Source organism: Cyclopterus lumpus, chromosome 25 (genome assembly GCF_009769545.1).
Source record: "Cyclopterus lumpus isolate fCycLum1 chromosome 25, fCycLum1.pri, whole genome shotgun sequence".
Taxonomy (NCBI): domain Eukaryota; kingdom Metazoa; phylum Chordata; class Actinopteri; order Perciformes; family Cyclopteridae; genus Cyclopterus; species Cyclopterus lumpus.
This window is the reverse complement of record NC_046990.1, coordinates 2,027,367-2,037,981: the sequence shown is the minus strand read 5'-3', so window position 1 is coordinate 2,037,981 and position 10,615 is coordinate 2,027,367. Positions and strand designations below refer to the sequence as shown.

The 10,615-nt window shown below is 47.9% G+C and overlaps 1 protein-coding gene across 1 annotated transcript; it reads left to right on the top strand.

The window, feature by feature from the left end:
• Nucleotides 1-967: 967 nt before the first annotated feature.
• zgc:152863 (uncharacterized protein LOC562658 homolog) lies at nt 968-9,968 on the top strand. Its single transcript, XM_034529057.1, has 5 exons — nt 968-1,057; nt 5,791-5,891; nt 6,868-7,071; nt 9,218-9,362; nt 9,507-9,968. The coding sequence occupies exons 2-5, from the start codon at nt 5,804-5,806 to the stop codon at nt 9,841-9,843; spliced, it is 774 nt and encodes a 257-aa protein (XP_034384948.1). The 5' UTR covers nt 968-1,057; nt 5,791-5,803; the 3' UTR covers nt 9,844-9,968.
• The last annotated feature ends 647 nt before the right edge of the window (nt 9,969-10,615 follow it).

Genomic DNA, 10,615 nt, shown 5'->3' with positions numbered 1-10,615 from the left:
TTTATTGTGTGTATGAATTGTAAAAGTACTACAGGATTATACTGATTAATATTCATCACTTTAAAATATATACTCTACTTAAAAGAAGAAGAAGTTGAAATACTTAGTAATAGTAGTTAATATTTCTATTTTAATGACTCATAGAAATATTAACTACTAATGTTGTATTATTGTATTATTTATATGTTGGAGCTGTTTCCGCTTTCTGAATAACGGCGAGCGTCTCTCTCTCTCTCTCTCTCTCTCTCTCTCTCTCTCTCTCTCTCTCTCTCTCTCTCTCTCTCTCTCTCTCTCTCTCTCTCTCTCTCTCTCTCTCTCTCTCTCTCTCTCTCTCTCTCTCTCTCTCTCTCTCTCTCTCTCGTGAGATAAAGGGAGCGTTTCCAGAGAATGACGGAGTCGCCCGGGTGGGCGGTGTCGGGCTGCTCGCGGCGGCCAATCGTCGGCCCCGGGGCGCTCGGTGTCGAACACAGCTGATCGATGAGTCAGGGGGCGAGAGCAGCCGAAAAAGGTCCCACTTGTTGCTGCGCAGTAGCGGAGAGACGGGAGCGACGGCCGACGGAGAGCAAACCCACCGAGCCATCTTCAATTCGCGTTTTCCTCCGAAAACCGTGAACGCAACCGGCGGCTCCCCGCCGCTCCGGTGCCCGCTGCCTCCGGCTCCCCGCCGCTCCGGTGCCCGCTGCCTCCGGCTCCCCGCCGCCTCCTCCGCGGCTCTCCGCCGCTCCGGTGCCCGCTGCCTCCGCGGCTCTCCGGCTCCCCGCCGCCTCCTCCGCGGCTCTCCGGCTCCCCGCCGCCTCCTCCGCGGCTCTCCGCCGCTCCGGTGCCCGCTGCCTCCGCGGCTCTCCGCCGCTCCGGTGCCCGCTGCCTCCGCGGCTCTCCGGCTCCCCGCCGCCTCCTCCGCGGCTCTCCGGCTCCCCGCCGCCTCCTCCGCGGCTCTCCGGCTCCCCGCCGCTCCGGTGCCCGCTGCCTCCGGCTCCCCGTTGCCTCCGGTGCCCGCCGCCTCCTCCGCGGCTCTCCGGCTCCCCGGTGCCCGCTGCTGCCGCAGCCTCCTCCTCAGGTCAGACGTTTTTAAAGCTGCTCGATATTCAGTGAGGAGGCGTCGGTGTTATAACTTTACATCGATCGAGAAAATATATCGATTATTCCGCCATTGAAACCCTCTCTGTGCGCAGTGTGGTTGTTGTTGTTGTTTTTTAGATGGAATTATAGGTATTGTGGGCTTTCTCAGACAGTAGGCTATTTACAGTTATATATGTGTAAAAAAACAGCCAGCTTTCAAACTATATACATGTCTAATGTACATGCAGGTACAGGGGATGTGTAATCCATAATATGGGATGTTGTGGTGAACTCCTGAAGCTTCCACCGAGGAACAAAGGGGCTCTGGGGGGGTTCCCGCAGGTCTCTGGAGGTTGTGTGTATTCCAGGTGTTTGAGGGGTCATTTGAGGTGGGATGGGGCTATAGGGTCTCCATTGTGTCTGCAGGCGTCTACTATTTCCACTATAATTCAACCTAGAGCTAGTTGGCCGGTCAATCGATTAGTCGACCGAGATGTTGATGAACTGCAACTCTATTAATAATGTTCCATAAATCGGCCCCATGTCGATGCTTCTTTCATTGCTGACTGAATGAGCTGCTGTAGTTTGTGGAGCATGAAGCGGCCTCATGTGACTCGTTCCGCCGCATCAGCACTTCCACCGGGCAAAGCTCCCACGGCCCCATCGCTCACATGTTTATTTAGTTATATCAAATAAACAGAAGAGGACGTTTTCAAGGCGTGGTGTGCAGAGAAGGTTTCTGTTCTTGACATTGCTGTCAAAGATAATAATAGAATGTCTGTTTCCCCCTTTTTTTAAAATGCCTTTCACTTTTAATTCTGACCTTTTTTAAACTATAATATGTAGAAAAGTGTTCATGGTTATTAAAAGGTGGACAGACATATTTGGGCTGTGTAAAATAAGTGCTAAACCAATTATCAAGGTAGTATCAAGGTGATAAAACAAGTGTTATTTTGAGGTTATGTATTATTATTAGTATAGATTAAGCTAAGCAGCAGTATATCAAGTAAAACCTAGCTGCAACATTACAGCAATGAACACATTAATGCATCAATAATTATAATTCAGTAATATACTATGTATATATTATTATGAAATTAGCCATTCTTCAAATTGAAGACTTTTGGTTTCTCAAGTATATTCTTATGCTTTTGTACTTTAAGTGGAGTGAGTTTTGAATGCAGGACTTCTGCTTACATTAAGTATCTTTTGTATTGCTTTCCCTTGACTCTAAGATCCGGTTACTTCTTCCACCGCTGAAGACACTTGTTGTGGTTCAGGGTTTGAGAAGCAGCCAAGCACAACGAGCAAAGTCCAGCAGGGCTACTGATCAGCCAGACGGCCCTCACATGAACCTCAGTGTTCAGCAGGTGAAGACGCTCAGCGTCCCTCATGTGAGCCTCAGTGTTCAGCAGGTGAAGACGCTCAGCGTCCCTCAGTGTTCAGCAGGTGAAGACGCTCAGCGTCCCTCAGTGTTCAGCAGGTGAAGACGCTCAGCGTCCCTCAGTGTTCAGCAGGTGAAGACGCTCAGCGTCCTCAGCAGGTGAAGACGCTCAGTGTTCAGCAGGTGAAGATGCTCAGCGTCCCTCAGTGTTCAGCAGGTGAAGATGCTCAGCGTTCAGCAGGTGAAGACGCTCAGCGTCCCTCAGTGTTCAGCAGGTGAAGACGCTCAGCGTCCCTCAGTGTTCAGCAGGTGAAGATGCTCAGCGTCCCTCAGTGTTCAGCAGGTGAAGATGCTCAGTGTTCAGCAGGTGAAGATGCTCAGCGTCCCTCAGTGTTCAGCAGGTGAAGACGCTCAGTGTTCAGCAGGTGAAGACGCTCAGTGTTCAGCAGGTGAAGATGCTCAGCGTTCAGCAGGTGAAGATGCTCAGCGTCCCTCAGTGTTCAGCAGGTGAAGATGCTCAGTGTTCAGCAGGTGAAGATGCTCAGTGTCCCTCAGTGTTCAGCAGGTGAAGATGCTCAGTGTCCCTCAGTGTTCAGCAGGTGAAGATGCTCAGTGTCCCTCAGTGTTCAGCAGGTGAAGATGCTCAGTGTCCCTCAGTGTTCAGCAGGTGAAGATGCTCAGCGTTCAGCAGGTGAAGATGCTCAGTGTTCAGCAGGTGAAGATGCTCAGTGTCCCTCAGTGTTCAGCAGGTGAAGATGCTCAGTGTCCCTCAGTGTTCAGCAGGTGAAGATGCTCAGTGTTCAGCAGGTGAAGATGCTCAGTGTTCAGCAGGTGAAGATGCTCAGTGTCCCTCAGTGTTCAGCAGGTGAAGATGCTCAGTGTCCCTCAGTGTTCAGCAGGTGAAGATGCTCAGTGTCCCTCAGTGTTCAGCAGGTGAAGATGCTCAGTGTCCCTCAGTGTTCAGCAGGTGAAGATGCTCAGTGTCCCTCAGTGTTCAGCAGGTGAAGATGCTCAGTGTCCCTCAGTGTTCAGCAGGTGAAGATGCTCAGTGTCCCTCAGTGTTCAGCAGGTGAAGATGCTCAGCGTCCCTCAGTGTTCAGCAGGTGAAGATGCTCAGTGTCCCTCAGTGTTCAGCAGGTGAAGATGCTCAGCGTCCCTCACGTGAGCCTCAGTGTTCAGCAGACGTTCACAGACCCACTTTGGGCTTCTGTTAAATACAGTTCTTTACGCTCACATTTACAGTGCCGGAATGTAACTAAGTGCATCTAACGTTACCCAAGTGAATTAGGCACACATTCGAGGTACATGTTCATTTCATGCTACTCTCTACTTCTACACCTCTGAGGTAAACGTACTTTTGACTCCATTTGTCCAACAGCGTTATACTTTATACTCGTCAGAGGACACTTCTTCATCCCCCGTCCTGTCTGGTGAAAACCACAAATCTCCAGATGTGCTGACGTTGCATGTTGGTGGTAAACTGTAGAATGAAGTGTTCCTTTCTGTGTTGAGGGAAATCCTGCTCCTTCTTAATCTAAATAAACTCTTTAGGATCAGCTGGGAAATGCATCCTCTCAAAGCTGACAACTTCAGTTTGAATCTCTTCTAGAGACAGACATGCGATGCATTGCAGAGATGAAACTAGCCACCGGGATATAAAGGAGTAAAGAACAACACAATGTTGAGTTGATGCATTACACACAACCTGTTTGTGACTCTGTTGTGTGTAAAAGCCTTGCATTACTACTGAGTATTACTACACTATGGTAATAACTTAAAATATTTGAGCACTTCCTCCACCAATGGATGTCAGCTTAAAAAAAGAAGGAAAGACTGTCTTGATTCAGCGACATACCAATGTGCCTTTCTAACACAAAACAGATGATTCATGTCTTTGTGTTAAAATGAGGATTTGGTATTTATATTGTCTGAGTAGAAGAAAAAAAAACATTTACATTTTCTCTGTTCACAATAATTGTGTTTCCAACTCGGCGAACATTACAGCAGAAGTTATAATATCACAGAGGGCTGCGATGACTAAGATGCAGACCTCCCACGCAGATTGGTCTCATAAGTTGGAGAATATGAATGTGTGTGTGTGTGTGTGTGTGTGTGTGTTGGGGGGGCGGGGGGGATCTCCCTTCCCTTCACTCTCCTCACTGCTACAGAGATGATTGGCATCTCCTGACATGAAAGCACAAAGCACACACGAAAGACGACAAAAGCGACACACACACTCACACACACACTCACACACACACTGGCATTTAGGCCGACACCTCAGCAGAGGTCTGGCTCTGTCGGCACTAGTTTATCACAGGAAGTGACGGGGGGGGGGGGGGGTCATCGTCATCGTCATCATACATGACAGTAAATAGTTCCACTGTGGTTTGATGGGGAGCAGAATCCATTTCAAGGTGTTCCATTATGTATTAAGAGGAACAGAAAACATCAAATGTGGCCCCAGCAGCCAATCACAGCCTCATACAGCTCACCTCATTTGCATCAAGGAACTACAACTACGTGTTGAGGGAAGACGACAGTTATTATTATTATTATTATTGTTATTAGGGTAAAAAAAAAAAATCCCCACTTGATTACATGTCCAGAACCGAAATCTGAACATTGGATAAGGCCAGGTTGGAAAGTTTTGTTTAATTGTGTCTGTTTTTACTGAGGAGCTTTTGGAAATCTCTTTGTATCACTGCGTGAATCAAGAAAGAGCCACGAGAGCCACGTTGTTTGGGATCAAATGTAGAATGTTGTGTAAATCAGGCTAAGATTGATTTCTGAAATGTTGGTGGATGTAACCTGAAGATGGCCACCCCCCCAACGTTCATGACTTTAACTGAACCGTAACTATGGAAACCTGTTCTTTTTTTCTTTATCCCACAACAACCAGGCTAATTGTATTTATTCCCTCCACATATGCGTATCAGTTTAATATGATTCATATGCGTTATAAATGCATAATGCATTTTTGTTTGGCGTTTTGCTCCAAGCATTTGATCAGAGAAAGGTCGTTTTTATTTGTCCCTGCCAAACCTATCAACAATTATGTTGATGCGCGCTGCTCAATAAGTTGTGTTCACACCTCTGCCGGCGGGGGTCGCCGGCAGAGGTGTGAACACACGGCGGTGTGGATGCAGCTGACAGGTGTGATGGACAGGTGGCAGTTGGGGTCACAGCTGAAAACACATTCACACGTGGAGGGGGTCGGGGGACGGGGGGACCAACCCAAACCCTTTGAGACCCTTTCTATTGAGCGAGCTGCGTCTTCTGCTTTTAATATCTTTAATATTAGTGTGTTTTCTGCTTCTGACTCTTCGTCCCTGTCGTGTCTTCAGGAAGTCCGGTTCGATGTGGGCCTCGTGTCCATCGCCCTGCGGACGCGTCAGTCTGGTGTGTGGCCTCCTCCTGCTGGCCTCCTCCCCGCTCCTCACGGCAGGTGAGAGCTCAGCATTCATTCTTTTAATGAGACACTGAAACGAGCTTTAATCATAAACGTGACCGAGATGAACTGGTATCATGGCTCTTTAGGCAGCCCGCTGCAGGATGTGGGCTCTATTTCAGAGGTTTGAAACTCAATTGTCTTCCTCTTGTCATCACAACGTCTTGTTTTCTGGAGCCACAGTCAAACTAGGTTATTTTTTTGGGGGGGGGGTTCTCTGGTTGTGTCATTGCTCGTGATTTTCCGCTCTCGGCGTCACACTGGACCTGCTCTTCTGGTGTTGATGTTCGGGGTGAGGGAGACAGTGGAGACCTCCTGCAGACGCAGCCTTCTATGATGAGGGGAAGAGGAAGTGGAAGAGGAAGTGGGTAGAATCTGCTCGTTGGGTTGGCGTTTTTGATTCCTGCAAAGAGCTCCCGGTGCTCAGCATGCGTTTACACGTCCATGCATCCGAACTCGGGCCCGAGGCGCCACAGAGACGTTTACTCACTTACTCACCAGCTGGTGTCACCCTCCCTCGTCGTCGGCCATTGCAGCCAAGTACATTTACTCGAGTGCTGTACTCGGTACAAAATCGAGGTAAATTTGCTTAATTATTGCCACTTTATACTTTTTACTCCACTACACACAGAGTCTGACAGATTTAGTAACTTTTCAAATGACAGTTTTTCACCCCTGTCCTGTCCAGTGAAAACCTCGTATCTCCAGATGTTGTGACGGTGAAATGTTCCTTTTATGTGTTGAGAAAATCCTCCTATTCTTAATCTAATTAGTCTTTAAAAAGCCTCTTGGATCAGCTGGAAACAGATGTTTTGATCTTTTCACGGGGCGGAGACGCTCCAAACATATATGATGATCTTATAGAATATGATGCGTTGATGTAGATTAAACTAACCAATAAAGGAGTTAAAAAGTGGAAGCCAGCTTGCGAGGTCGAGGCCACCATTGACCAGCGTGTTTGGTGTCCCTACAGGCCGACTGAGCAACTGCACGCACCCTCTGGTGCCGGAACATGGAGGGTTCCGCTGCGATCCGTCTCCGTGTCGAGGTTTCCCCCACAAGAGCTCCATTCACTTCTTCTGCGAGCCCGGTTACCACGTCAACAACAAGGTCCGCGTCTCCAGGTGTCGCCACGGGAGGTGGCAGCCCCCGATTCCTGCCTGCATCCCCTTCAGAGGTCAGAGTTCAGGGGTTCGCTGGTAGCATGTAAACAGTGACGGTCACAAATATGAGAATTTGCTTCTTTTTTTGCCGGTTTTGTTTAGTGTGGTTGGTCGGACGGACGTATGACGTCACTTCTGACAAAATGACATGTTTCAATATTTTCATAAATTTCGTGTAAGAAATAAAAAACGGCTTAATCTAAAAGCTGTAAATAAAGGTAAACTGTATATGCGACCGGCTCAGCATTTGTCTGGGAGGGAGGATGATGAAAACTTTGACATGTTGTAGTTATTTTAATATAACCAAAGGTAAGTTATTGAGTTCACCCGGATCACTTTATGACATGATAACAGACTGGTTTCACTTGTGTTCTCATTTCAGTGGAAGAACATTTTTTAAAGTAAAGAATAAACGTCCTGTGAGCCAATGAATAATGATTCCACCGGGTCGTGGACATCAGCGGTGAAATGTAACTGAACATTTACTCAAGAACTGTACTTTCCATTGAGTATTTATGTTATGCTTCTTTATGCAGAAATATGGTACTGCTTCTACTCCACTGCATTTAATTGACACTAAAAGTTACTTTTATCATATGAAAGATAAAAAGATGACTTTGGTTAAGAACGTGTTTTGAGAAAATACACAGATTCTTAGTTTCTGGCCCTTTAAGTGTGATTTTGAATGCACTGGTATGAGAAGTATTTTTGGCCTGTTGTATATTGGGAGCTCAGTACTTGTTCACCCACTGGTGGATAGAGTTAAAACCTATCTCTGTGTGATTCGGGGTTGTGGGTGTGTTAAATGAAATGAGATTTAAAGAGTGTTTAGTACAAAACGCTGTGGGTTGGAGAAGACGTCATTCCCCCGGTGGCCTCTCCTGATTCTGCTGCTCTCACACGCAGCGATGAGCTCAGTTTCTAACGTGCTCATGAGGCCGGTTGGTCATTTTACGACCGTCACCTGGCCTGTCATTGTTTAAGCACCAGTGGGGTGACCCCCCCTAAGATATGTGAGTTATGGGTGAGCCGTGGACCCGCTGCGTGAGGGTCAACCAAAAGACTTGTTGGTGGTGGAATGTGACTCATGAACTCAAGTACTGTGCTGAAGTGCAGACTTCTCTTTGCATGCTACTTTATACTTTTACATCTCAGAAGCAAATAGATGCACCTTCAATGCAGGACGTTGACTTGCAGTGTGGTGTTGGTACGTTCACCTCCATCGCTGTTGACACACTGTGTCGATCTAAAAAGATTGTTGTAGTTTGGGTTTTGTTCATATTGTTTTTACATTACATTTCATTTAGCTGATGCTTTTATCCAAAGGGACTTACAATCACACAGCGGAGCAACTCGGGGTTAAGTGTCTTGCTTAAGGACACACCAGCTAGGGCGGGGATTGAACCACCGATCCTCTGATTGAATCGGACCCGGTCCTAAATGTGACCATCACTGGAACTGAAACATTCCTCTTGTGACCTACTTAACGGAGACGCTCTGTGGCACTCTACTTGACTCGGACCACTTCCGACTTCCTCCGTCGCCATTCACTCAAACCGGCTGCGACAGGAAGCCGGGGCGCAGAAAGAGGAAGCGGGCGAAGCCGCCATCGCAACCATTCAACGTTTCCTCTGCGTTGAGCTGTCGGAGCCTCACGGAAAGCTACTGTCGTATTATCAAGAGCTCATGGGAACCCCACAACGACATGAAAACGTCCTCTAGATGTTGTGTTTGATCTATTTCTGCAAACGGAACGCCCTTCTGTCTTTCTTTTTTACCCACAGGGTGATTGTTTTCTGCCACAGCTTCAGCTCATAGTAAATCATTAAAAAAATATAAATACCAAATCCTCACTTTAACACTTAACACGAGCTACGTGCTTCTTTGAAGTTCCACGTCGTCTTCTTCTTCATCGTGAGACTTTAGTCCTGTGGCTGCAATTACTGATTATTACTACTGTTTCTATGTCTATTTATCCGTTGAAGGATTCAGGGTTTCATTGTTGAAATGTGCCGTTCAGGTGGTATGGTGTCAATGTTAATAATTCATGATGGAGTTGAGGAGTCGGGAGATTTATGGTGAAGATTTAATTGATTTAAAAAGTGGTGAACGGTGTCTCCAGAACCTTCCAAAGACCTGTGTGCTCCTCCTCCTCCTCAGAGGGTCCCAACATGCGCTCTGACGACCGGGTGAACGACTCCATGCCCAGCATGGCCACAACGGCGGTGGGCGTGTCCATCTTCCTGCTCACCACCACCGCCTGCCTAGTCGTCAAGTCCCGCCTCTACCCCTGTCAATCACACAGGTGAGAATACGTCTTGTTACGTTTATAGAGCATCTGGTTCATCGTGGATCCGAATGAACACGTCTGGATGAAAGGGGCTCATTTAATATTCAATGTCAACACACCTGGTCCCCGACATGAGGTCCCTCTCTCTGTGTGTCCCAGCAGCCGTCGCTCCTCAGACCAGCTGGACCTGATGGTGGACGGACTCCCCGTCTCCCTCCCCTCCTACGAGGAGGCGGTGTACGGCAGCTGGGGGCAGCGCCTGCCCGCCTTCTCGGCCCCGGGACCCACCCAGCTCCTGTTGGCTCAGGAGGCTCCCATCAATCACCCGGCGTCTCTCAACAACCAATCAGACAGCAGCAACCGCCCGCTCCTGCCCAGCCCTGACAACCCCCCGCCCCCCTACGAGGAGGTCCTGTCGTCGGACCCCAGAGACAGGGTGGGGGCCGGGGACGTCCGGCCGCTACGTGTTGCGTTTTCAGACGACAAAGACACTTGATTGAGGGTCGGGGGTCGGGGGGGGGGGGGTCCACATGTGACCACGTGAGATCACGTGAGACCACGTGTTATTTAGCAATGAAGGATTTTGATTGACGCCTGCAGTGTTTACTCTGCAGATCCATAGAAATAAAACCAGACTGCACTTTTCCTGATCGGCTGCAGCTCACCAGCATCGCACGCTAATTTATTTTGTGTATTGCAGATATTTAGAGACGTGAAAAGTTTTATTTTCTCCATTTGTTCAAACGGTGTTGAGTGAAGTATAGAATTTATAATATTTTTTATAATTTAAATGTACAGTAAGGAGAATATGGAATAATTGTACATTTATTTGCCCCGGTGGCATCGGTGCAGACACAAGAAGGGGCTTTTAACCGTTTTCATGCCACAACCTGCAAAGAAAACAGGTGTTGGACAATGTGTGTGTGTGTGTGTGTGTGTGTGTGTGTGTGTGTGTGTGTGTGTGTGTGTGTGTGTGTGTGTGTGTGTGTGTGTGTGTGTGTGTGTGTGTGTGTGTGTGTGTGTGTGTGTGTGTGTGTGTGTGTGTGTGTGTGTGTGTGTGTGTGTGTGTGTGTGTGTGTGTGTGTGTGTGTGTGTGTGTGTGTGTGTGTGTGTGTGTGTGTGTGTGTGTGTGTGTGTGAGAGAGAGAGCCCTCACTACACCTGACTGGTTCCCTCTCTAACTTCTGCAGAGCGACTGATGCCTTCACAGACCTTGAATGTATTTTATGTTTCATATTGTGGCAACACATCTTAACTATGGATTGTAAT

Excerpts from the sequence above, each read along its gene's own strand:
- zgc:152863 (XM_034529057.1), top strand. The coding sequence starts at position 5,804 with ATGTGGGCCTCGTGTCCATCGCCCTGCGGACGCGTCAGTCTGGTGTGT. Across the intron at positions 5,892-6,867 it reads CTCCCCGCTCCTCACGGCAG|GCCGACTGAGCAACTGCACG; the intron begins GTGAGAGCTCAG and ends GTGTCCCTACAG. Across the intron at positions 9,363-9,506 it reads TACCCCTGTCAATCACACAG|CAGCCGTCGCTCCTCAGACC; the intron begins GTGAGAATACGT and ends TGTGTGTCCCAG.